At 48.7% G+C, this 25,479-nt stretch overlaps 2 protein-coding genes across 6 annotated transcripts in view; one reads left to right on the plus strand and one right to left on the minus strand.

Annotated features, from left to right (window-relative positions):
- Positions 1-15,906, minus strand: part of NAE1 (NEDD8 activating enzyme E1 subunit 1) — a 32,218-nt gene extending 16,312 nt beyond the window's left edge. For 3 of the 4 annotated variants that reach the window (XM_019455696.2, XM_019455695.2, XM_019455694.2), the window contains exons 1-7: positions 8,279-8,410; positions 4,642-4,745; positions 4,494-4,554; positions 3,310-3,340; positions 2,544-2,615; positions 2,112-2,191; positions 1,423-1,532 (exon numbers count right to left, since the gene is read on the minus strand). In XM_019455696.2, the coding sequence (XP_019311241.1) occupies positions 1,423-1,532; positions 2,112-2,191; positions 2,544-2,615; positions 3,310-3,340; positions 4,494-4,554; positions 4,642-4,745; positions 8,279-8,331 (511 nt within the window). In that variant the 5' untranslated portion in view covers positions 8,332-8,410. Of the gene's footprint in view, positions 1-1,422; positions 1,533-2,111; positions 2,192-2,543; positions 2,616-3,309; positions 3,341-4,493; positions 4,555-4,641; positions 4,746-8,278; positions 8,411-15,780 lie in introns of those variants that run through there. The other variant, XM_019455697.2, reaches the window with a different exon arrangement.
- Positions 15,314-23,977, plus strand: CA7 (carbonic anhydrase 7). 2 transcript variants are annotated; one of them, XM_019455704.2, is made up of 7 exons: positions 15,314-15,472; positions 18,010-18,207; positions 20,983-21,101; positions 21,798-21,893; positions 21,998-22,060; positions 22,587-22,742; positions 23,202-23,977. In XM_019455704.2, exons 1-7 carry the CDS (start codon positions 15,433-15,435, stop codon positions 23,322-23,324), a joined length of 795 nt encoding a protein of 264 aa, XP_019311249.1. In that variant the 5' UTR covers positions 15,314-15,432; the 3' UTR covers positions 23,325-23,977. The 2 variants fall into 2 exon arrangements, with proteins under 2 accessions (XP_019311249.1, XP_019311247.1); XM_019455702.2 differs by lacking the exon at positions 15,314-15,472 and adding an exon at positions 15,872-15,979.
- The last annotated feature ends 1,502 nt before the right edge of the window (positions 23,978-25,479 follow it).

The raw sequence follows: 25,479 nt of genomic DNA on the forward strand, positions 1-25,479 counted from the left end.
CCCCACATGAGGGGAGTACAGGAACATGTAATTTCAGTGAGTGGTTAGGGCTAGGCCTAGTTCTGTTACTTGCTAGCTGTGTGACCTTGGGCAAATAACTTAATCTCTCTGTGCCTCAGCATCCTCATCTGCAAAAAGCAGATGTGTAATAGTATCTACCTTATAAGAATTTTAGAAAGATTATATGAAATAATCCACATTAAGGCAGGCACACAGCTAGCAATATTAACCCTCATTACTATCTACCTCCTCTTCCCTATCCTTATAATATCTGCCTTAAGGCAGAGGCTCAGGGGGCCCCAGGGTGGCTCAGTTGGATAAGCTTCTGACTTCAGCTCAGATCATGATCTCACACTCCGTGGGTTCGAGCCCCGCATCGGGCTCTGTGCTGACAGCTCAGAGCCTGGAACCTGCTTCCGACTCTGTGTCTCCCTCTCTCTCTGCCCCTCCCCCACTCACGCTCTGTTTCTCAAAAATGAACAAATTAAAAAAAAAAAAGCCCCACAGGGGCTTAGTCTCTGTCTCTCTCAACTAGCTACACCACCAGAAATTTTCTAACAGCAGCACTTGCCTCTAATTTTCACCTCTTCAAATCCATTCATTTTCTACCTCACTTTAGGGTGACACATTTGAAATAAATTTTTCACCCTGTCACTCTCCCACTTACAACTCTTAAAGAGCCTACCACCACCTGCCAGAAGTTTATCCCACAAGCCACTCCCAAACTACCAAGCAGATACTACTCCCCAGTGATACTACCAACACCAGTGGCTATCAACTGCTCTAGCAGAGTACCTGCCTCAGAGCAATGCAGAATACTGAATGAAAACTGTCCAATAATTTAAGATCAAACAGTTGTAAGTAAAAGGCTAATATCATTCTTGAGCTCATGCCAACCTGCCTATGAATGACCTCAATCTCCTAGAACACTGTTTCCTTGGAACAATAAGGTAAATGCTTTGCTTATTATGTAGAACTGTTCCTGAACTGGGGGAGCCTATTGTCAATATGAGAATGGAATGAAAGATTGGAGAAAAAGTGGTATGACATCTATCTATGTGTCACTGTGGCCCACACACCATGGCTCTCACCTATAGCAGCCCTATGTGCCCTATGCGGGTTAGGAGGCAAAAAAAAAAAAAAAAAAAAGCAAAAGCTAGGGACTTGCATAGCTGGTGGGCCTCCTAATAAGATGAAAAAGCTGTATCTGTTGTACTTCCTGCTTTGCATCCTTCTATAGTGCTAAGTAAAGGAAATATTAGATTAACGTCTGTTGATTTTGATTGCCACTCTGAACCTGTAACCATAGTCGTGCTGTTACAAATTTACTTTGTAATTTAAAACGGACTTCCTAAATTGTCAAGTTTCTAAAACTGTAGCGAAAGCAACCAATGGCAAGCACCATATGTGCAACAGTTTTACCTGGATGTTCTTTTATAATGATCCTCATATAACCAACTAGTCCATATGTCCTACAGATCAAAAGAGGGATTTGGGAATTCCAGAGGACATCTGCTAAACGTAGTAATGTACTGTAAAAGGAAAGCACAATAAGTAAGACCATAAGCAAATGTATATATGCCAAACATGAAAGCACATTAAAATAAAGGAATTTTCTTACTAATTAATGCAAAGATAGATCTATTACATTTACATATGCAGGTCATGGATACACTGAAAAACAAGCAATTCCAGAAGGCTGCAGTCTCACAGAAAGTGTATTTTTTGGACTAGAGGGATATGAAAGCCTCTTTTTTGTATTAGGAACAATGTTCTTGAAAGACACTTCCTGACATTTCCATAACAAAGAGGAAAATATGTATTTAAAACTCTAGTATACATCAAGCACACTATAATTCTAACTAGGTTTTTTTCACTAAAAAAATAACCAAGGTTTAATTTAACTGCTCTAAATATGTATTAAGAAAAGTTTCACATCTCAGTACTTTTCTCTTTCCTATCTTTTCGATGTTGGAGATTTATAAGTACTTCCAATTAAAGGTTTCTGTGGAGTTTAAGAATTTTAAAAACTATAGACTCTGCAGAGAAAACAAAAACTATTCAAATCTAATAAGACACTAAGATAAAAACAAATTATCATAAAAATTTACCTTTCAGGAAGCTGAGTTGCAACCACAATGGTAAACCTACAGAAAAATGAAGGATCATTGTCTAGAAGGTTTTCTGGACTCTAAATAGGACACAGGAAAAGAATTCAACAATTTCACAATCACATTAAACATGTCAGAAACAGTTAAGGTATTTAAGAACAAATGAGGCAACATGCTAGACTCCAATTTTCAGTAATTCAACTCTCAATTAAACATAAATATACAAAAGGTTCAAAATTCTAAATTCTGTGGTGCCTGGCTGGCTCAGTCAGAAGAGCATGTGACTCTTGATCTCAGGGTCAGAAGTTCGAGGCCCATGCTGGTTGTAGAGATTATTAAAATAAATAAACTCAAAATTCTAAATTCTTAGGGCTTTGAATTATTAAAAAGTTACATTTCTACACAGAAATAATAATGTGTATACAAATATACCTCTTCCACAAAACTCCCAGAGACGTCGTTATTTAATTCTTGTAAGAATTCCATGGCAGCTTGAGCTCGGTTCTTTTTAAAAACAAAGCATTTGACTCGAATTAGAAAAAATTTGGTTAAAATGTAACCCCTCAATTTACAGATCAAGCAAACATACTATAAAACTACCCAAATTTCATGCATAGATATGACAGTTCTGCTTTTCATAGTATTTAAACTGAGGCCAAACCAGAGTATTATTTAAACGACTAAATTATTTGCACGCTACTTTTCTGATTAGGCAAATGACCAGAAAACCTTGGGTAGCAGGCAGAGATATTCTGGACCAAGTCTAGGTTCACTCTAAGCTCCTACATTTACAATCCTATATAAGAGAAAACAATCAAAGAAACAGTCATTTCCATTGAGAATATTGTACTAAGTTGACTATTATACCTTTTAAGATTTTTAATATGGAATACACAAAAATAAAAGATATGTTAACTTTTAGTTAAAAGTTTTGTTAAATAGAATATTCCATCCTCTAAACATTAACATCACTCAAGGTTTAGCTTTAATACAAGTTACATCATAAAAACAGTACTTTTAAGTTCTTAAACTACCAAGCATATAAAGAGTTGCAAGATATTAAAAAAAAGAGCTAATTTAACTTTTTTCTCAGAGAAATAATAAGCTCTTTCAAAGTCAAAGCTCTTCAAGCAATCAAAACATAGTGGCATCATGAGATGCTTAACACAACTATAGTCTGTAATAAATTGATGTTTACCTTGCCGATGCTGCTTCTTTGAAGGAAAAAACTAAAATAGAATTAAAAAAAATTAAGGGCTTCTTTGACTCTAAAGGAAAGGTTATATTTCATTCATACTATGAAACAAACTATATTTTGATTACAGGTTATAACAACCTTGCTGGAGAAAGATAACGAGATGAAACTTCTAATCAAAGACCAGGCTAACATATCAATGTTTCCAAAGTGTGTACCACAGCATATGAATTTCATAAGATGCTATGAGAGAAAAAAAGTTCCCTGGTTTTACAAAGTTTAGGAAACACAATATGTTCTATTTCCCCCTTGGAAATTCATAATATGTATAATACACATGACATTAAAATCTTATAGAAATGCTTAACTTCATTTGGCCCATTTCCCAAACTTATTGGACCATGAAATACTTTTACCCATTTAGCACCTATTAACATCCCCCAGAGCCAGTGTTCCACAGACCACACGGGAAATGCTATATTGAACTGCTTGTTTTTGTAGGTAACTCTAATTGACTTATTCAAGCTTCTTCCCACACATACCCTTTTCACGTGTCAAGGTCCAGATCTGAGGCTGGGTACCATTTTGTAGCACAAAATTCGTGGCTCCATAAAAAAAGAAATCTTATTCTTATCACACACTGCTCTAACCAACCAAGTAAGCAAAGATAATGGAACTTTTTCTTTAGAGATACCAATAAAAGGACGCTGTTGTGGATATACTATAGCCCAATATCAAAGTTCAATATGAACTAAATTCTGACTTTCCTTGAGTGTACTCATTGTTGTCACATACTAACAAATATAATGAGAGATTCCAGCCTCCAAGTCCCTGAAAAGAGCTTGAAATCCAAATCTGGGAATGCGTTGGAAGCTAAATTACGATCATCTTTTAAAAAATGATACACAGGCCATCTTTAAAATAGCACTTTTACAGAGACAGTGGAGTGTACAGAGAGATATACGTGGACTAAGCTCACAAGAAATACAAATAAAAGGTAGTTTTTATTATTCTTATAATCCAAAAAATACAATTAATTATAAAAAAATTATATATATATATACACACACACACACGTGTATATATATATATATATATATACACGTGTGTGTGTGTGTATATATATATATATATAAATAATAAACACCTTCCCTAACAGGCATGTGTTTGAAAAGAATAGAACATACTTATTTCCAGCATCTTCTCCGCTGACCTGATTTCCATCAATAATTGTAAATGAACCAATACCTGGAAGACAAAACAGAGTCAGCCAAGAATACATATTTCTAGTTCAAAACCATAAGGGGTAAATTTACAACCACAAAACTACATTACCTGGTAGTACCAAGTTTTTTAGAATTTCAGTTCCTGTGGCTGTTGCATTTATTAGGCAAACGTGAGCAGATTCTAAAGCCTCTTGCCCATGATCACCCCACAACCTATAAAACAAGACACAAATTCAACATTTTTAAAACTTTCATACAAATGCAACTTTCTTAATTGGATGCTGACCTGTGATCTTCAAAGTGTTCTTGCATAGAATGGCTGCTGTGATGACCACAGCACACATGTGAGACAGGAACAGCAGCAGGTGTTATGGGGATTATATAGCTAAGTAACCTGAAACTCAGGTTGATGCCTGGCATGCATGATTACAAGGAGGTCAAATCAGTACTAAAAACCTTGCCTTCCAGCTCCTTGTCCACTACCCTTTTCAAGTCAGATAACTTACAGAACAGAGTCTTTAGATATATTCATTAACATTATAGAAGTACCTTAAAACCTATTCTGTTCTCTATTTCATTTCTCCTTAAATTATATAGACTAGTATATTTAAGATCTTGACATAGAATTTACCACTGTGACATCTGCAAGAGTGAGAAAAGGTTTACCAAGAAAACTGAATTATTGTCATCTGAAAGGCCTCACATTGACTTCTACAGGAGTGCTTTAAAATATAATACCAGGGACACCTGGGTGGCTTAGTCAGTTGAGTGTCCGACTCTTGATTTCAGCTCAGCTCATGGGATCGAGCCTCGCATGGGGCTCCATGCTGGGTGTGGAGCCTGCTTGAGATCCTCAAGCCCCACCCCCACTCTCTCTCCTGCCCTTTTCCCCTGCTCGCTCTCTCTAAAAAAAATAAAATAAAAAAATATAATACCCAATGCTCACTTTAGTAGCATGATTAATAAATGCATAAAATGCATACATTAACAAACACAAAGATATAATAAGGATTAGACATATATTTTATAACCTGATTCACACTGGCATATCATTAACGGGGCAAGGTACATGATCACACACGCACCATGGCATCTGGGCCAACCTGGTTACCTTCACCCAGAAAGCCCATTATCTTTTCTTGTCAGTATGGAAAGTATAGGGGGAGCCCAAACCCTTAGAAAAATGCTACAGTGTGGAGGACTGATAGGCTTTAATGGGCTTTCCCTGTCACCTAATCTAAAGCAGATTCCCTGTTATTGTGTAGCCAGTATGTCCTCCAGAGCATATCACAACTGTTTTTTATTTGCTGAACATCCATCTTTCTATTCCACTCTAAGCTCCATGAGGGCCCAGATGACTCCCTATATGCACTGCTGGAGACCCAATGCCTGGCACACTGCCTTGCCCAGGGTAAGTGATCACTGAACAGCTGTCAAATGAAAGGAGGAATAGCACAGAAGAACCAGACAGACTGGAAACATCTGGGGTTTTTTTCTATGAAAGTAGGGCACACAGAAGACACCTGACATATTTGGCTGATGTCTACTTGGGTAGTCAGTGAGCCTAAGAGAACGCTGATGCATCTCTAGGTAACATGTTTCAAGAAAGAGACCACACAAGAAATCAATCCTCTTTGCTCCCTTGCTGGCTTAGCTATGGAACACAAGGCCTTGTTGATTGTTGCCCAGCTGCACAACTTTGCTTCTAGCTGCCTCACTCTGACATTTTAAAACCAATAGCCAAGTCTCATCATGAAAAGTAAAATTTGGTCCTTAACTGGACTGGACTCAGCAAAAACTCTCTCTTATTAAAGTTTCTTAGTAACGTAAAAATACCTTCTCAGCTCTGTCTTGTGTGGTTATAACTGAACATTCAAAACACAAGCAATGTTGGGGTGCGTGGGTGACTCAGTCAGTTAAGCATCCGACTTCAGCTCAGGTCATGATCTCACGGTTCATGGGTTCGAGCCCCATGTTGGGCTCTGTGCTGAGAGCTCAGAGCCTGGAGCCTGCTTTGGATTCTGTGTCTCCCTGTCTTTCTGCCCCTCTCCTGCTCACATTCTCACTCTGCCTCTTTCTCAAAAATAAACATTAAAAAATTAAACAAAACAAAACAAAACACAAGCAATGCTAAAAATTTATAAGAGAACACAAGCGGGTTATAAGGGCTCTGTCACCTTGCTACCTTTCCCAGAAGCTTGGGAGCAGAGTGATGTGAATGAGTACAGGCTCTGAAAAAGCCAGAAGGGCCTGTTTGTTTGTTTGAATTTTTTATTTTTTTTTAATGTTTATTTGTTTTTGAGAGAGAAATAGAAAGAGAGAGCCAGGTAGGGACAGATAGAGAGGGAGACAGAATCTGAAGCAGGTTCCAGGCTCTGTCTGAGCTGTCAGAACAGAGCCTGATGCAGGGCTCAAACCCACAAGCCGTGAGGTCATGACCTGAGCTGAAGTTGGAAGCTTAACCGACTGAGCTACCCAGGTGCCCCTAAATTTTTTTTAATGTTTATTTATTTTTGAGAGAGAGAAAGAGAGAGACAGAATCTGAAGTAGGCTCCAGGCAGTGAGCTGTTAGCACAGAGCTGGACGCGGGGCTCAAACTCACATACCCAAGATCATGATCTGAGCCAAAGTCAAACACTTAACCAATTGAGCCACACAGGAGCTCCAGAAGGGCCTATGTTTAATTTACATCCTAGCTCAACTATATGGAAGACTTCAGACAAGTTATCTAACTTCTCCAAGACTGTTTCCCCATCTATAAAGCCAAGAGAATGTCTGCCTTCAAAGCTGCTCTCAGAATTAAGTGACTAAAGCCTCTTAATACAGCAGTAGACTGGAGGTACAAATGGGAGTTCAAGGGGACATAGGGACATACTGTAACTTCTCCCGGCCTGGGGGCTCCAAAAGAGGATGGGGACCAAGCATTTGTGTTACTTCCACTGCCTTAACATACAGAAAATGCTCAATAAATAAGGAATGGGGAATGTAAAGAGAAAAAGCAAGGCAGAAGAATTAGCCAAGGACCTGCCTGATGGCTTAGACCTTCAGTGTCTATTAAGGTAGCCTGTAGCCACGTTTGGCTACTGAGCACTAAAAATGAGGCTAGCCGGAACTAAGATGTGCTTACAGGTATAAAATGCCAGGTTTCGAAGACAATATGGAAAAAAAAAAAAAAGTAAAGTATCCCTAACAAATTTGTATATTGATTAAGTGTTAAAATGGTGTATTTTAGGCATAGTGGGTTTAAATAAACTGTATTTTCCACCTGTCTTTTTTAATGTGGCTGCTAGCAAATGTGTAATTACATATGCAGCTCACACAATACTGGCATTATATTCCTACTGGACAGCGCTGGCTGTCCCTAACACTCGGCGCCGCTCTCAGCAGACAGGACGGGGTACTCGCGATTCCCCAATTCTGCTAAATGAGGAGTGAGAGCGCAGCGAGGCGGGGCCGACTGCCGCCCTGGTGACCGGGCCGACGCTGGGACCGCGCACCTCGAACTGCACACCTCGTGGCGGACGGGCGCGCCCCCTGGAGAAGGGGAGTCCCGACCCTCAAAGGGTATCTCAGGGGCCCCCAGTCTGGGAAGCCCCCAGAGCCGGCTCCCCAACGCCAGGACTGCCCGCCCTGGCCTAGAGGGAGGCCTGTAAGAGGCCCGCCCGCGCCGCCCGCTGGCTTAGGCCCGGCCGGGACGTAGAAGAGCCCGCCGGCCGGCCCGCCCGACTCGGTGAGCCCTGGCTCACCTCAGCTGCCGGTCGTACTTCTGCTCCTTGAGCAGCTTCCCCGGTTGCGCCATGGCCGCACCCGCCGCGCGAACAGCCGAGCCCCTACCGAACACCGCCACCACTTCCACGAGTGCGCAGGCGCATTGAGCGCCCCTTCGTCGCCGCTGCCTCCCGCGCGCCGCCCGCAGGGGGCGCCACTACCTCACTGCGCACGCGTCGCCAGTACACCTGGGGCGTATGCGGGCACAGCCGGAACCCAGAGTAGTGTCTTTTCCCGGGGCTCCAGCTCTGCTAGGCTGCCAGTCCGTGACTTTGTACGTGCAGTAACTGTGGGGGATTCTGGCTTTGGAATCAGGCAGATTTGGTCTTTAACCACGTACTAGTTGTGAAATATGCTCTTTACCTCTCAAATCCTCTGTTTGCTCATCTGTGCATTGGGGATAAATGGGTCTCCATCACCGGGTCTTAAATGAGATTTTGAATACACAGAGCCAAACTCACAAAAAATCCTGAATGGATAATAACTTTCATTATTATGATCATTATTGTTCACTCATTTCTTCCATCCTCTCCATGCAACAAGCCCACACAAGGGCCTGTTTCAAACCACAAAGTTAGCTGCTCCCAACTGCAGATATAAAGACAAAGAAGTCCGAGATCCTGTTCTTGAGAAGTTCACGGTCTTGAGAAGGGAGAGAGACAATAAATAAGTACTTACTAGACAATGTGGCCCTCCTATAAATCGAGGGAAGCTGGGGTGCTGGAAGGTGCACAGAGGAACTCCACCCACTCCCCCCTCCTCTCTCCAGGAATGTTTCACATGGTGTCGGCAAGGAAGAACTTTTAAAGCAGAAGGAATAGCAGGTGTCATTCTTGGGAGGCAGAGAAGGCATGGCAGGATGGAGGCTTTAAAGGAAATTTGGTGTAGTGGGGAGTTAGACAAAGAGTAGGAAGAGGTCAGGGGAGGCTTGATAGACAGCAGGGGCCAGGTTGTGAGGCCGAGAACGTAAAAGCAAGAAGGAATTTAAAGCCCTCTACTTTCTGAAAAGAGCCACTTTTGGGGGGAAGAGGATGGCTGCCCTGTGAGGATGGGTGCCAAGGAAGAGGGTTGCTCCAAGAGGAAGAGGGAGAGGAGACTGGAAGCCAATCAAACAGCAGGGAGGAAGGTGAGGATTCTTTCCCCCTCTATCTTCCAGATCCTACAGGCACCTTCAGGTTAATAATTGCCTGAAACAAGGTGAAAATGAGCACAGATCCCCATCCCAACCCACCATGGGATGGCGACAAGGGAGGAGGCACAGTTTGACGGTAATAATGCAGTGATAATAGATGCAATTCCCCTGAGTGCTGTCTCCAGGATCAGTGTGGGGCACACCCTCCTATGACTTCCCAGGCACCCATGGAATACAACTGATGGGAAACAAAGGCATGAGGCTCTCCCAGCTCATCATGTACTTATGCTGTCACATTTCCTTCTCCAGTTGGACAGGTGAAATATAAGGGATAATAAAATACACCCAGGAATGTGAGAAGCTCAAAAGGCAACAGGTGAAAGTTCACTGCTTAGCTTCTCATGTTCTGTGTAGTCATGGACTGCATGGACTACATCCCCAAATTTGGTAGTAGAAGTCATAATACCTATGAAGAAATGCATGGTTTTGACAAAGTTTCACGTTGGTGGTGTCTGTAAAAGGATACTTCACAGTATTAGTTTCCTACAACTGCTGTAACAAAGTACCACAAACTTAGTGGCTTAAAACTACAGAAATGTAGGGACTCCTGGCTGGTTCAGTCATTAGAGCATGTGACCCTTGATCTCGGGGTTGTAAGTTCGAGATCCAAGTTGGGTATATTACTTAAAAATAAAATCTTTAAGAAAAAAAATCTTAAATTAAAAAAAACTACAGAAATGTATAGTCTCACAGTAAAGCTAGAAGTCTGAAATCAAAGTGTGGGCAGTTTGTTCCCTCTGAAGCCTGAAGGAGAAAATTCTTCTTGGCCTTCCTAACTTCTAGTGGTTGGCTGTCAATCCTCGGCTTACAGCCACAACACTTCAATCTCCACCTCCATCATCACATGGCATTCTCCTCTCATGTCTCTGTCTGGATCCCTTCTCATAAGGACATCAGTCACACTGGATCAGGGCTCTCCCTAAAATTACCTCATCTTAACTTGATTACATCTGCAAAACCACTATTTCCAAATAATATCACATTCATAGGTGCCGGCAACTTTTTGTGGGGAGGGAGGATGGCCAGCGGTGGGGTAGGGTGGGGAATGACCCAATTCAACCAGTAATAGCATATAAAGGTCCTTGTGCTGGATCCATGGAGGTTGACTTGATCAGACACAAACCTTGCCATCTGAGAACTCAGGGCCCACTGATGACTTTTTCCTATTGTGGAGGACAGAGAATCAAACTAGGTCTCAAACTAGGAAACCATGGCCTCATGCATTTAAGCCGTTGGTTTTCAAAGTGTGGTCCTGGACCACCAGAAACAGCAGCACTTTGGAACTCATTAGAAATGCAAATTCTCAGGCCCCATCCCAGACCAGCTGAATCAGAAACTCTGGGATAGGGTAAGGCCCAGGGAATCATTTTAACAAGCGCTCCGGGTGGTTCTGAGACACACTCAAGTTTGATAACCACTGACCTAGCCCAACTTCCCACTGAACAAACAAGTGGGAAAACTGAGCCCCATAACTACAATAGTACCCCCATTTATCAAGCACTGATACTATATGCCAGGCAGGCCCTTGCCATGCATCATTTTGTGCTCATCCAAAGCAACAGATATCACCCCATTTCATAGATGAGAGCAGAGGCTTGAAGAGGTGAGTAAAATTCCAAAGCCTCACAGATATTAAAAGGTGGTGCAAGAATTAGAAACAAACACCCCAACAGATCTGGCCAGACACCAGATCAGGTCGATTATTTTACCCATGTTGGTTGGCCTTAGCTGGGGGAGCCTGGATCCTTAGTTTCCCAAGCAGTCTGGGGCTAGCTCTGCCCTGGAAGAGCTTACAATCCATGAGAAACCAGGCAGAAAGAGTAAGTCACAACCCAGGACACCTTCCCAGGCCTCTGCCACTATCTTTCCTGTCCTTGCCTATCCTAGCCCTTCTCATCCTGGTGTTCCTTAGCCAATCTCTCGCCTTTCACCCCCACTCCTCCCCGAGGCAGGTGTGGGTCTGTAATGTTCACAGTTGTATCTCCCATGCCTGGCCCGGAATGTGGCATTAGTAAGTCTTCGATCAATGCATATCGTGTGAGTGAGTTGGGGAGGAGCAGAGAGAGCAGGAGATACAGAATCTGGAACAGGCTCCAGGCTCCGAGCTGTCATCACAGAGCCTGATGCGGGGCTTAAACCCACAAACCGCCAAATCATGACCTGAGCTGCAGTCGGACACTTAACTGACTGAGCCACCCAGGTGCCCCAAAAGAATAAATTTCTGAAACTACTTCCACCATACTTTCTCACTCTAAAATGCCTTACTGGCAATATGTATATCATCCGATTTGGTAATTCCACGTGTAGCAATCTGTCCCAAGGAAATTATCAGACACACACACACACACACACACACACACACACACACACACAAGATGTATAAATAAGAATGTTCACTGTAGTGCTATTTACAATAGTGAAAACCAGAAATAATCTATACACTAGAGATTATTAAGTGTTGAGCTCTCAAAGGCAGGGAAATGCTTACCATAGGGCATTAGATGAAAAAAAAAAAAAAGGTCACAAAGCTATATATATGATTCTCATTATCTTTTCAGTACTACTCAGACATACCTAAAAAGCCTGGCAGGATAGTCACTAAAATGTTAATAGTGATGATTCTTGGGTAATAACACAACCAGTGGTTTTAACTTTCTTCTCTGTGTTTTTCTGATTCTTCCAAGTTTCCTACAATGAATAGATGTAATTAGAAATGGGATGTTTGGGGTTCTAAATGTGCCCAGCAAACTAAGGAAAAGGGGCAACAATAGACATTCTAGGGTCCGAGGAGTACATCCTTGATACCAGGAGTCTCACAGACATCATGTCACCTGACCATCCTATTAACCTTCTAGACTCTCTATTTCTGTTTTATAGATGAGAAGACAGGTTCAGAGAGGTAAAGTAACTTGCTCCAAGCCACACAGCCAGGTATGCTTGGAGCCATGCATGAGATCATTCCATCTGACTGTATGCACACATAAACATACGTACTTTGAGTGGAAATGTTTTTTAAAAAATATGACAAACTGTAATTTTGATTTTAGAGTCTCCAGGCCACAGGGATTCTGGCCTGGCCTGTTGGCCCTGTGCATTAGGTACAATGAGAAGTACACCTGACTTTACTTGTTGCTAGGGCATTGGGCAGCTATTGTCTCAACCAATGCTCACAGGGATCCCCATGAGGAAGGCTGGGCAGGGACAATCCCTTCAGTTATCTTGTAGAGCAAAGACATTGTACCTTCCAGAGAGGAAGTGAAATCTGGTCAAGATCACTTGATGAATGAGATATGACTGTGTAAACTGTCCCTGCCCTCCTCCTCCAGCCCTCCATCATAGCCCTCATACCCACTCACCCCCTCCTCATGTTCCCCTTCCCCATCAACAGTGAACCACTAATGCAGTGAGACCAAAGAGTAAATTTTGGGGCAGTGAAATCAATTCATCTGTAAAGACAACACAGAATAGAAATGGGAAGTGCCTGAATGGGGGCCTAGGCTTTCCCAAGTTGACCTGAGTGGGCTGCTGGGGCAACTGGGCTTCACTTGAAAGGGGCAGAGTGCATCGGCTCCTTCACCTGCCTGAGTGCCCAGCACTCCAGAACCTGGAGTAAACTGCTGAAGATAGGCTGCGGGAAGGAAACAAACCAGATCAACTTTTATTTTGTTGTTAAAGAGGTAATAGTTTCTTTCAGAAGGTACAAAGGAGTAAGCAGTAGTGTCCCTCCTACCCCCATTCAGCACCCTCCCCCACCCTCCCTGTCTCCCAGTCTCCTTCCTGGAGGCACTCTCCCAAGCTTTCTTAAGTCCTTCCAGAGAAAGTCTTGCATATATGCAAATGACAATCAAATTTAAAATCCATTTCCTCCCCCTCTCTGTGCTTTTAGACGTGTTGAATAAGGGACTCAACAGCTCTGGATTTTTATCTTTGCTCTGTCACTGTGTTCCCTAACTCTTCCCTAACTCAACTTCTCTAAGCCTTCCTTTCCTCATCTGTAAAACGGGACAAAAATCCACCTACGGTTGCTGTGATTGGATGCAAGCTGTATGAATAATTCCAACTTTATTTTTTTAATACTATAAATAACTATGGAAAAGGCCTGGGTCACTCTAAAGGAGAAGCAGATCAATAAAGTAGATATATTTGGGCCTCCTCCCCAGGCCCTGAGAGTGTTGTGACTCCCCCAGGAGAAGGGTGGCTGCCTCCTCTGGGATGGAGCAAGCATGTCTTCTTGGTCTGAGGATGACAGTTCTGGCTTAGACCTGGAGCCTTGACAGTGTTGTATTCTCTGTCACACGCTGCCCTTGGGGGCCCCATCCCCTGAATCTCTATCACAAGTCCCCTGCCGCTGCCTGATGGCCATATTTGTAGCAAAAACCCCTTCCAGCTCCTGGGTCAGAGAAAGGTAGCTAGGCAGGCTGGGAAGTCAGTGACTGACGTTGGCCCAGCCAAGGAGTTATCAATTAATCTCTGCAACTCTAGCTTGTGGAACTGAGGTTCAGGGCCTAGAAGAGGGAAACTGAGATAGCCACAGAGATGCAGGGGAGCCAGCAGACAAGATGGCAGACTCCTTCCCAAGGTCAGCCAAGAGCAGGGCCTGAAATAGTCTCCTCTGGTCAAGGTCAAATGGCCCTTCACCTCCTGTTGGGTACAGGACCCTGGGTGGGATCATTGGTCTGTCCTTCCATCCACCCATCTGTGTGTCTTCCCAAAACTGCCTGCTGAGGCCTAGTCAGAGACAAGACCTATCCTTGGCACAAGGCCACATCCTAGGATGAATCAGATTGGGCCGCCTGAAGCCAGTGGGTGGAAGACAGAGGAGGGCACAGCAAGGATCAAGGCTTGTGGGCGGGAAAATGTTGGGCCAAGGCAGGCAGTGAGATTGAGTGCAGGGTGGAGGGCCTGAGCTCCCAGTTGGTGTGCCAAAGGTCATGAGGAGGCAAGGAGAGGAAGGACAAATAGCAGGTTGTAGAGGGACAGGCAAAGAGTCCTGGAGGGAAGGAGGAAGCAATGGAGAGAATAAGAGGGTGGGAACCTCGTCTTGGTTCTATGAGGGAGCCAGCTCTTGACTGTCCTCTTGCCGGCGGGTTGATGCTACTTCCTTCCCATTCTCCCTTTGAGGCTCTGGTTCCACCAGGGCCAGGGGTTTGGATTGCCAGTCCTGTCCCCTCTCCTACCCAAAGCTCCTAGATCCCCCATAACCACAGGACCCCTGCCCCAGCACCAAAGGGAAGTGGTAAAGAGCAAAGTCTGGAGTGAGACAAACTGGGAGTGAATCCCTTGCACGCTGTGCAGGTCATTTTACCTCTCTAGGCCTCAGCCCTCTCTCTGTGAAAGAGGGCTCATGGAAGTACCACTCAATGTCGTAGGGTAGATACGAGAGGTAGATGACAGAAAGCTTGGCCTGGCGCCTGCCCTAGTGTCTGGCAAACAGGGGAAGCTCCACTTCTGGTGACTTGATGGTCAAGGCACTTTGCATATTAGAGGGGACTTTCTAATCCCAGAGGACTCAGGGCCCAGAGTCCAGGTCCCTGGGAATTGGATTTACGGCTCAGGGACAAGCCCAGGGATGGGGTGGGATGTGGGGAAACCTGGGCAGTCCTCAGCACAGGACAGTCCGGAGCCCGTACACGTGAAAAGGGAGAGTCGTCCAGCCAGGGAGGGGGGATGGGGAGTAGGGAGAGAGGTTTACGTCCCCTGACCTCCCCCATCTCGACTCAACTCTCGGGTTCAACTGGCCAGCCGGCGGGCGGGCGGGGGCGGGGCACCGCCGGCCTCTTTCGCCCTGCCGGGGGTTGGGGGGGCGGGTCCCCCGGGAACTGCTCCTCCTGCGCGCCGCAGCTTTAAGAGGCTGCTCGGCGGTAGCGAGCGGGGCTGGAGCCGCAGCCGGAACTGAGAGGAAGGAGCAGGCAGGTGCACGGCTGCGGGGACGACAGCGGCATGACCGGCCACCACGGCTGGGGCTACGGCCAGAACGACGGTAGGCGCAGACCCTGGCCAGCCCCGACCCGCTGGATCTAACCCACGAGCCCAGCCGGATTTCCCGGACTTCAAGCCCCCCACCGTCAGGGAGGAACCGGGACCCCCCTCTGGCCCAGCCCCCCGAATCCAGCCCACCCGCCCGGCGCAAGCTCTGGCTCCCCCACTCCTGGCCCAAAGTCCGCGCTGCGACCCGGCCTGCCCCGCCGCCAGCTAGCCACCCCCTGGCTGAGCGCGCGTCCTGCCGCCTCCTCCGCGCAGCCCTTGACTGCTGTGCTCGCCCGGACCTGGGCCCCAACACTCACTCACCCGCCGCAGGCACAGGGGGCGGAGGTGGCCCTGGGCAGCTGGGGGCGGTCCGGGCGGAGCGCTGTGCGCGGGTGTCTATGGCGGGGAGCGCGCACGGCGTGTGTGCGGGGACCTCCCGGGAGCCGGGCTCTGCTGGACAAGGGCGCGATGTCCCCGGGAGAGTTTCCCCGGGGAAGTGTCCGGGCTCTCCTGCTGGCAGGTACGTGCGGGAAGGGGGCATTTGTGGGCGCGCGCGTGTGTCTAGGTGTCTACATCGAGCAGAGTGTCTGAGCACGTCCTGGTGTGAAGCGTGGGAGCCCGTGGCCCACACGAGCCTCCTGGTTTGATTGGGAAAATAGCACCCGATCCTGCCTCAGTTTCCTTAGGATGCAGAGGAAGGGAAAAGAGGCAGAGGGAGAGCCAGATGGCTTGAATGTGAGTCTGGGACAGGTCAGTTACCCTTCGGGCTATTTCTTACCAAGTGGGTATAGGGGTGTGGGGTAAGTGTTTCCCCCTTTCCCTCTGGTGAACAGCGAGGACTCAAAACCTACCCTGCCAGGAGAAAATGCTAGGCAGGGCAGGTGATGTGGGGAGAAATGAAGGTGCTGGTGACAGGAACACTCCTCGCCTTCCCTCTCTGGAGAGAGACAGTCACTCTTTGTGGGAGGATGGGGGTCCTGGGCTAATTGGGAGGAGGTTGGGAGGGGGTTGGGAGGTTGCAGTGGGTCAGAAGGAGTTAGGGAGGGGCTGTTGTGTGTCTGGCTCCCTCTGGGATCCAGGGACACAAGAGCATATTTTGGAGGGGAGACCCCCAGAGCTGGGCATGCCAAAGCTAGAGACATTCAGAAAAAGGCAACAGAGACCAGCAAAGTGGGAGAGAGAGGCAGAGAAGGGGCAGGTTGACAGAACCCATAGATCATCTTCCTTCCAGCACCCGCTCTGAGACAGTTTCTGGGTGTTTCCTCCAGAGTCAGAGTCCCCTGACTGTATCCATCTGCTAGTCTTGCCCACCAGCTCTGAGCACCCAGTATCCTATAGGGCCTGCCCCATGGGCCTACCACCCTCAGGCCACTGCCCCTCACCCAGCCAGACCTGGGTCATTCAGGTTAGGGGCAATGAAAGAGGGAAGGACAGAGAATAGAGGTGCCGGCATGCGGCATGCTCACAGGACTTCAAAAATAACCCAGTGGGTCTGGGCCACGATTCTGACTCATCCATTGGGGACACAGCTCTGTCGGCACCTGCTGCTGTTTTCTCAGGAAAACTTAAGAAGCCAAAAACGGGGAGAAGCACCAGCCGGCAATAGCTCTAAAAATAGGTTGCATCTCAGGATGTTCCCCAGGGAGATGCCGAGCCTCTAGGCTGCAGATGGAGCCTCTGGGAGGCAGGTGGTGGGCGCTCGTGGGTGTGCACGCAGGTGTATGTGTATGTGCTTGCACGAGCACGTATTTTGCTGTAGTCTTTTATTGCAGACCTGGGTTTGCAACAGGGAGTGTTTGTGTGTGACGGTGTACATGCGTGTGTCAGGTGTAGGTGGCAGCGCTGTGTGTGTTTATACACACGTATGTTGCTGGCCCTGGCCACTCTGGGCCCGATGAACCCAGGTCACTGTGCATACACGTATGTACCCATGAAAATCTCTATAGTCTGTAGGCACGTGCCAGACATGCACGTGCTGTGTGTTTATATCGGTACCGAAGTGTGTGTGCGAAGTGTGGGTGAATTGCCCTCAGTTCTTTCATCTATGAAATGGGGATCATGCTGGTATCTGCTTCACAATGTGATTGTGAGGAACGAACACATGTCTCAGAGCCAAGGCTAGGTCGATGTTAGCTTATGTTATTATTTTCACAAACACCAACACGAACATGCTCAAGGTGCAGGAAGAGGCCAGATACGTGTTACGGTCAGGTCAGGGACTTCAGATGCCTGGGGCCCTCTGTGAGCACTATTGGGAATTGGGGAGGAGTCACTGCCTAGAACCGCCCCTTGGCTTGTGACTATATTGGCTCCCTTCCATAAATTACCTCACGGGGCCTCTTATCAGCTCTGGGAGATGAGTTTTAGTAAGGCCATTTTGCAGACAAGGAAATGGAGGCGGAGAGGGGAAGTGGCAGAGCTGGGACAAGAGCTCCAAAGCAGGGGCTAACCTCTGAAGGGATACCAGGGAGACCGTCCCCCACAGGTGTCCTCAGCCCATGGCCCAGAGATCCAGGCTAGCCTGAGTCCTTGCCCTCTCCCCATCTGCAGGCCCCTCACAGTGGCACAAGCTGTATCCCATTGCCCAGGGAGACCGCCAGTCACCAATCAACATCGTGTCCAGCCAGGCTGTGTACTCGCCCAGCCTGAAGCCACTGGAGCTTTCCTACGAGGCCTGCATATCCCTCAGCATCACCAACAATGGCCACTCTGTCCAAGTGGACTTCAATGACAGCGACGACCGAACTGGTGAGTGGCCCTTGGCGGAGGCTGGCCCCCTCCCCCTGGGCTCCTCACCCTGTGTTGGACAGGCTCAGGAAGGCTGGCGTGCTGTGGCAGGGAAGGAAGGCTCCACCTCTCACCAGCTCTGAAGGCTTAGGCTGAGCCTCAGTCAACTTATGCACAAAACAGGATGCTCTTTTCCTCTCTAGGGTCATAGGGAGGAAAAATGAAAAACGGAAGTGATGTTTGTAGTGCTGGCATATAGCAAATGCTCAAGAAATGTGAATTCCCTTCCTTCTCTTCCATTTACTGCTTTAGGTCAGGTTTGTTTTCACTCTGGGCCCTGTGAGTCACCTGCTGTGTGGCCTAAGGCCAAACCCTCCTCCTTGTGTGATCTGGCCAAGCCCAGCAGAGACAGAAAGGAGCTAATGTGTTCTGTGTGCCAGGCCCTTTGCTAAGGTCTTAGGCAGTTCTTTTATTCTCTCAAGAACCCACCTCTAAAACGGGCAAATAGAGACTCAATGGGGAGTTTGCCCCATTGGTGGGGAGTTCCAAACAAGCCTGGTCCAACTCCAAAGGTCTTCTCTCCAACTCACCCACGAGCTCAAGATTCCAACCAGCCTGCACCAGAGAGCGGCCAGCGGGAACGTATGGCATCTCTTTACCCTGGGATGAGAGTCCAGGTTCTTTCCTAATCAATTCCTAGGTGGAGGCCTCAGGAGTGCTCCTCAGTGAAGAGATTTTATCCTTATAAACAGGCCTGTGAAAGGTAGAGTGGGGCAAGGAGGGAACCTGCTAGAGTTTTTTGTGTAAGGGAGTAACTGGTACTCTGCCTCTCCGTCTCCACCTCTCATCCTGCATACAATGAAAGCACACAAAGGAAATTAAGTTTCAAGTAAAAAATCAAAAAGCAGAGAAGCGGAAGGAAACCACAGAGGAGTGATCTTAGTTGCTTAGCCCTGAGTTCCCTGGTAGGTTAGGAAAAAAGGGAAAGAGGGTCAGCTATAGTTCTTGTAGAGGGGAGGAAATCCAGCGGATTCTCAGAAGAAAGACATTTCCTGGAACTGAATTTTTAGAAAAGCGTCTCACCCAGAGCTTTGGGGCTCTTGATGACCCTAAATGACAGTTTGTGATGGAGCAGTTTTCATATGACTGTACCTCCTAACAGCTTGCAGAGGGCATTAAGGGTTCAATTCAGACATCTGTAGCTTCGTGAAGGCCACTGTTGTTGGGAAGGGAGAAAGGGAGCCAAGGGGGCATGCCTCTGGACCAGTGATCCAGCGGCTTACTTTCAAGCCTGGATGGAGCTCCCTCCCTACCAGAATACCCAAGCCTGAGGGGACAGGGAACCAGCAGAAAGAGAGTAGGCTTGGGAGTGAGACATTTGGGGCTCTGCCACTCACCAGCTGTGTGACTTTGGGGAGGACACCTGCTTTTCCAAGTCTCAGTCATACATCTGTCCAATAAGGGATAACAATGTGTTCCTCTCAAGGACACTATGGGGGTTGATGCCAGCAGAGTGCTGAACACATGGTGAGTGCACAGTGAACAGTAGTGTGTTCTGTAGTTAGGACAGGGAGAGGAGGAGAAGGGAGCCAAGCTCAAGGGGTTTACTCCCCGAGAGGCCACACTGCAGCATCCCAGGTGGGGCATGCTCAGAGGGGTGGGCCCCCACAGGTCATATCAGACCCTGCTGCTCCTGCCTCTCCCGGATGGAGCAGCCTGATTGGGCCCCTGCCACGGCCATACCCCCACCTCCCGCCCCAGACTTCTTTTGTCCACCAGCCGGCAATGCTTATGGACAGGCCCTGCTTCTCAGATAGGGCAAGGTAGCAAAGAATGGCCTTTGGACTGTTCAGTCATCCTCCTCCTCACGGGGCCCCCAGGGGACAAGGCCCTGCCCTGGTCACCCATCCTGGAGGGGCCTAGTAGAACTCTGAGCCTGGGGCAGTCACCTGATCCAGCGACTCACATTCAAGCCTCCTGGGGCTCCCTCGACTGCCTGGTCCCTTTCACCTGGAAATTCAATCAGTCCCAGGAGGCCTTGTGCCTGGCTCTAGCTCACCAGGTATCAGGGTGAGAAAGTCACAAAGCCAGCACAAGTAGGGACCTCCAAAGAGACCACAGGGAATGGCCCGGGCCCGGCCATTAGAGTGGGAACCGTCAGGAGCTGGCCTTTGGACAACACCAGGTCCTGGGAAGGCTGAAGGTTCTAGGGAGACAGTGTGGCCTGATTATTAGGGGATTGGGCTCTGGACTTATGAAGGAGATACAGGCTTATATCCTAACTTAGTGCCTTGCTGAATGATCTTGACAAAATGCCTTGCCCTCTCTGTGCCTCATTTTCCTCCAATGTAAGATAGAGAAAACACAAGGTTCTGTCTCTTATGACTTCTATAAGGCTTCTAGAAGGATTAAACAAAAGAATCCCCCTAATCTAACCCTGGGTCCAGGGTCCAGGGGATCCAGACATGAAAGGCCTATTGTTAGCGATAACGGGGGCTTGGGAGACAAGGGCCCAGCTTCCGTGCAAAAGTGGGCAGAAACGGGGAGGGTGGCAAAGTGGAGTGGTGCACTCTGTCACTACCGGACTCCTCTTCCACCTGCAGGCTGCCTGGATTCCTGCCCTGGCCCCGCAAAGGGCCCACGGCACTGGGTGAAGACTGACCCGAGCCCACTTAGCCCAACAAATTTTCCGAGTGAAAACTTTATCCCTCTCCTGGGCACTGGCCTGGTCCTGGCACTACCAGCTGCCGGGCCGTGTGGACTCTCTCACATAAATTACTACACTTCTTCTTGCAGTGGTGACTGGGGGGCCCTTGGACGGGCCATACCGACTCAAACAGTTCCATTTCCACTGGGGCAAGAAACACAGTGTGGGCTCAGAGCACACGGTGGATGGCAAGTCGTTCCCCAGCGAGGTAAAGGCCCTCTACCTGAGCCCTCCCTTTATTATTTGGAGAAGGCCAGGATGGTCACGCGCCTGGTGTGGGGGTCGAGAGAGGGTGAGGAGGAACAGCCAGAGGTTTGGGAGAGACCACCCCTAGCACAGGGTATTCCACCAGAACTCTGCCCCCTGGTCTGTGACTCGAGAAGCAGTTTTCTGAAGGATAAGTCCAGTCCTACCACACCCTGCTGACAACCCTTCAAGGACTGAGCCTGGTGTTCAAGGCCCTGCAGAAAGTGGCTTTATCTGGCCTCATCTTTTCCTGACCTCCCCCCACATTGACCAGCATGTGAAGAATCTCCTGTCCACACTTGGCTCTCTCAAACCTCCCAGCCTTTTTGCCTATGCTGTTCTCTCTACCTGGGGTATCTTTCCCCAGGGTTCTGTCTGATAACCCCTTACTTATTCTTTGGACTCAGCTGCAGGCACCATCTTCTCGCATGGATGGCCATTATCTATTTCACAGTTCACCCAGGGCAGGGCCTGAGCCAGATTTCTCTTTGGGTCACCTGGGGCTCAGGAAAGGGTTGGGCCCAGAGCAGTGTGGATGTTATCTGTGGCCCCTGGGGGCTTCCTACCCCTCTTGCAGAGGGAAGCCCGGCTTTGAGCTCCCACGGCCCCTCGGAGGCGCTAAGCACTGGCCTGGCCTGGCCTGTTGTTGCCCCTATAGCTGCACCTCGTTCACTGGAACGCCAAGAAGTATAGCACCTTTGGGGAGGCAGCCTCAGCGCCCGATGGCCTGGCTGTGGTCGGTGTCTTCTTGGAGGTAAGGGGTGGTTATCGGGGCCAAGAGGGGCACGGGGAGGCCGGCATTGCCCCTAGTTTCCAGACATGCTGGGTGCTGGGCTCACACTACCGTTTCCCTGACAGACAGGGGATGAGCACCCCAGCATGAACCGTCTGACAGACGCGCTCTACATGGTTCGGTTTAAGGTGAGACCAGGGGTCCATGGTCTTGACCCAGAGCAGCCTGGTGGGAGGAAGAGGCTGGAGCACAGAGTGGGCCCATCCACTGCAGCCTGACCGCAAACTCTCGCTGAGATGAAGAGTACAGGTTAGCAGCTGCAGTGCCCTGCAAATGACTCCTCTTCATTGGAGTCAGTGGCCTCGCTCAGTGCCCAGGTGACAACCTGGTTGGTATAGGATTGATAAGATGGCTTGTTGTGTTAGTGGGCATCCTACAGCCAGCTCCGCTAAGGGTCGTTGAAGGAAAAGGCAGAGAGAGAACATGGTGCCCAGAGAGCCCTAGGTGCCACAGCTTTTACATACCAGCAAACAGGTGGACAGGGCCGGGTCCAGGGTGGGGGTGGCATCTGGTATCACAGACCTATGCCCACAATTTGCATCATTGGGCCAAGGAGAAGACTAAATCTTGCCGACAGGAAAGAGTGGGGAGGATGCTGGTCTGGTCCCGGCGGCGGGTCTATGCTGATTCCTGGGTTTGCCTGCTCTGCCCCAGGGAACCAAGGCCCAGTTCAGCTGCTTCAACCCCAAGTGCCTCCTGCCTGCCAGCCGGCACTACTGGACCTACCCGGGCTCCCTGACAACGCCCCCGCTGAGCGAGAGTGTCACCTGGATCGTGCTCCGGGAACCTATCAGCATCTCTGAGAGGCAGGTGAGTTCTCCCAGAGTACCAAGCGGAGGGCTGGGGCACTCTCAACCAGCAAGCTACAGCTTATAGTCCCACCATCAAGTCTCCCATCTTTTGCTAATAAACATTTAGATTCTTGTTTGGGAGTTCGCTTGATTATTAGTCATTAGGACCTCACCACAGGCTGAGAGGGGAGACCCCTGCATCCTGGGACCACCCTTGCTGTGTTAGAATCTGAATCCTGCATTTGTTGACAAGTCTTAGCTACGTGGAGTTGGAACTAGAGCCGGGTGGAGCAGGGTCCAGGTTCAGAGGCCCTTTTGTGGGTAACTGACATCAGGATCCCAAAGGAAGAGAACGAGTGGGTAGCAAGAGGAGAGAGGGGTAGAGCTGGCTGGCAAGGTATGTCAGATGAGGTGTCAGGGATCAAAGAGAACGACAGCACCCCTGCTCTGCCCTGAGTATCTCTTCTGTCTTCTCAAGATGGAGAAGTTCCGGAGCCTGCTTTTCACCTCAGAGGATGATGAGAGGATTCACATGGTAAACAACTTCCGGCCGCCACAGCCACTGAAGGGCCGTGTGGTCAAGGCCTCTTTCCAGGCCTGAGCCGCCTACCTGCCCAGCTGGCCACTAGAGCACCATTTTCCCAAGGGCTTCCACGTCAGCAGACACCAAACCATCTGAGGCTCCCTGCCTGGGGGGTGCTGTGGACCCCCCTCCCATTCAGCTGGCTTGCTCCTTGGCCACCCTGGAGGATTCTTAATGGGACCCTCAAGTCAAGGGACACCCTTCGGCTGGGGACAGGAAGGACAGGAGCTGAGCATGGTCCAAGCCTGAGGCTGCCTCTGCTCTCCAAGACCCAAAGGTCCCTGGGAATCTCCTCCCGTCTTCCCCACTGGCAGTGACAGCAGCCCCACCCTGAGCTCACACTGTGATGGACGAGACCGAGCTCCCTGGGGCAGGCAGCTGACATTGCCAGAAAGACTCAAGCAATAATTAGAGGTGGGCAGAGCTGCCCTCTCGGCGTTACCTCTTCTGCAGGCCTCCGCCATGCACGAACCTCACTGCCGGGCCATTAAAATCAGCACCCAGCCTGCTGGAGATGACATGGCCTTTTCCCTCCAGCCACCTGCTGCCATGGGCAGACACTGGCTATGGCTTAGGTAGTTTCTTCCCTCATCCCCTCCCAGCCACCAAAGCCACCTACATGACAATCCATCCATGCAATGATTAATAAACTCATTTATTCCTGCAACAAATACCCACTGAGTACCTGTGCTATGTCAAGTACTGTTGTAGACATTGGGAGGAATTGATGGTGATAAGTCAAGCACAGTATGTGGGGAGGGACATCAGTATGAGCAGGCAAGGGTTATATAGAGGGCCCAGAAAAGGGGGGGGGTACCTCATCTGGTGAAGAAATTAAATTCCAGCCAGTATTCCAAGGCAGATATAAAGGATCAGTAAGTTGGAAGCCAAGGGGAGAGTAGGTGTGCAAACTCAAAGATGAAAGAGAGCCCAGAGTGTAAAAGTGAAAAGGACCAGGGGGGCTGGAGGCCTGGGGGAGAGCCTGGGCCCCTCCCAAGGCTAATGGAAGTCATAAAGAGTCTTGGATATAGGCTGGGAAGAGCCAGAAGGGCAAAGGGGGAAGATCCCTGAAGAGTGTAGATGAGCAGGCAGAAGTAGCAGCAGGGAGAAGGTGGTGGCCAGTAGCCAGGAAAGAGGAGACGGGGTGGCAGAGGTGGGGAGCGGTGGGGCTGGATGAGACAAGTTTAGGACGTGAAGCACAAAGACAGGGTTTGGCTATCAGAGAGGAAGAGGGGGTCCAAGGGCAGGACCTCCACATGGGCTGGGGAGCCTGGGCAGGAGCTGACCCGGGTGGACATAGGATTCACAGGGCCCTAGCTGAGGAATGCTAGGAACTGGTGGGATGTTGGGGTGTTAGCCAGGAGAGAGGTAGAGAGTCAGGCTGCTTTGAAATGTCCTAAGGTGCTGGAGGGGAGGGGGCCCAGGATGGCCAGAGGAGGAACAGCACGAACCCCTGAGGAGGAGCTGCTGAGAGGTAGGAGAAAAGTCACAGAGTAGGGCCCAACACATCTAGGGGAAAGGGGCATGCTGGGGACTGCTGAGGAGTCTGAGGCAGGGCTGGGGCGAGGATGAGGCTAGGGAGCAAAGTTAAAGAGGCATGCACCCTCAGGTTCAATCCTGCATTTATAAGATGCCCCCGAGAGTGGGCATCTTCTGAAATTTGTACCCTAACGGCTTCCTCGCCTCACCCTAGTCCAGCCCAAATCTGGAGGGCTCCCTAAGGAAAGTGCCCAGGTGGATTTAGAGACCCAGTCATCACTGCAACCCAGACAGATGGGCAGGGAAGGCAGCAGGCAGCCTGGAGGCTGAGGAGTGAGGGAGGACAGCAAACAGGAAGCAGAGAGATATACTGCTGAGGGGGCACTGGTTCGGGGCCTTTGGAGAGACAGCTGAGGACCCTTATGAACAACCTTGGGAAGAAGGCTGAGCTGCTGAGTTTGGAGAGGCTGGTGACACATCTGTCTGCTCACTTCACCACAGCTCCTGTCATTGTCACTATTACCAGAAGGGCCCTCCTGGGTTATGAGGTACTTCTGGACTTTGGGTGAGGCCACAAGGAGAGGAAGAAACTGGGTCTTAGACTTTTAGCTTCCAGCCAGGGATGCAGGGAAGGGAGAGGCTTGTTCTGTTGACCCTTCTCACTCCCACGCTCAGGACAAATCTGTCTCCAGAC

The sequence above is a fragment of the Panthera pardus genome, unplaced genomic scaffold, assembly GCF_024362965.1.
Source record: "Panthera pardus isolate Hobbes unplaced genomic scaffold, ASM2436296v1 HiC_scaffold_19, whole genome shotgun sequence".
NCBI lineage: Eukaryota > Metazoa > Chordata > Mammalia > Carnivora > Felidae > Panthera > Panthera pardus.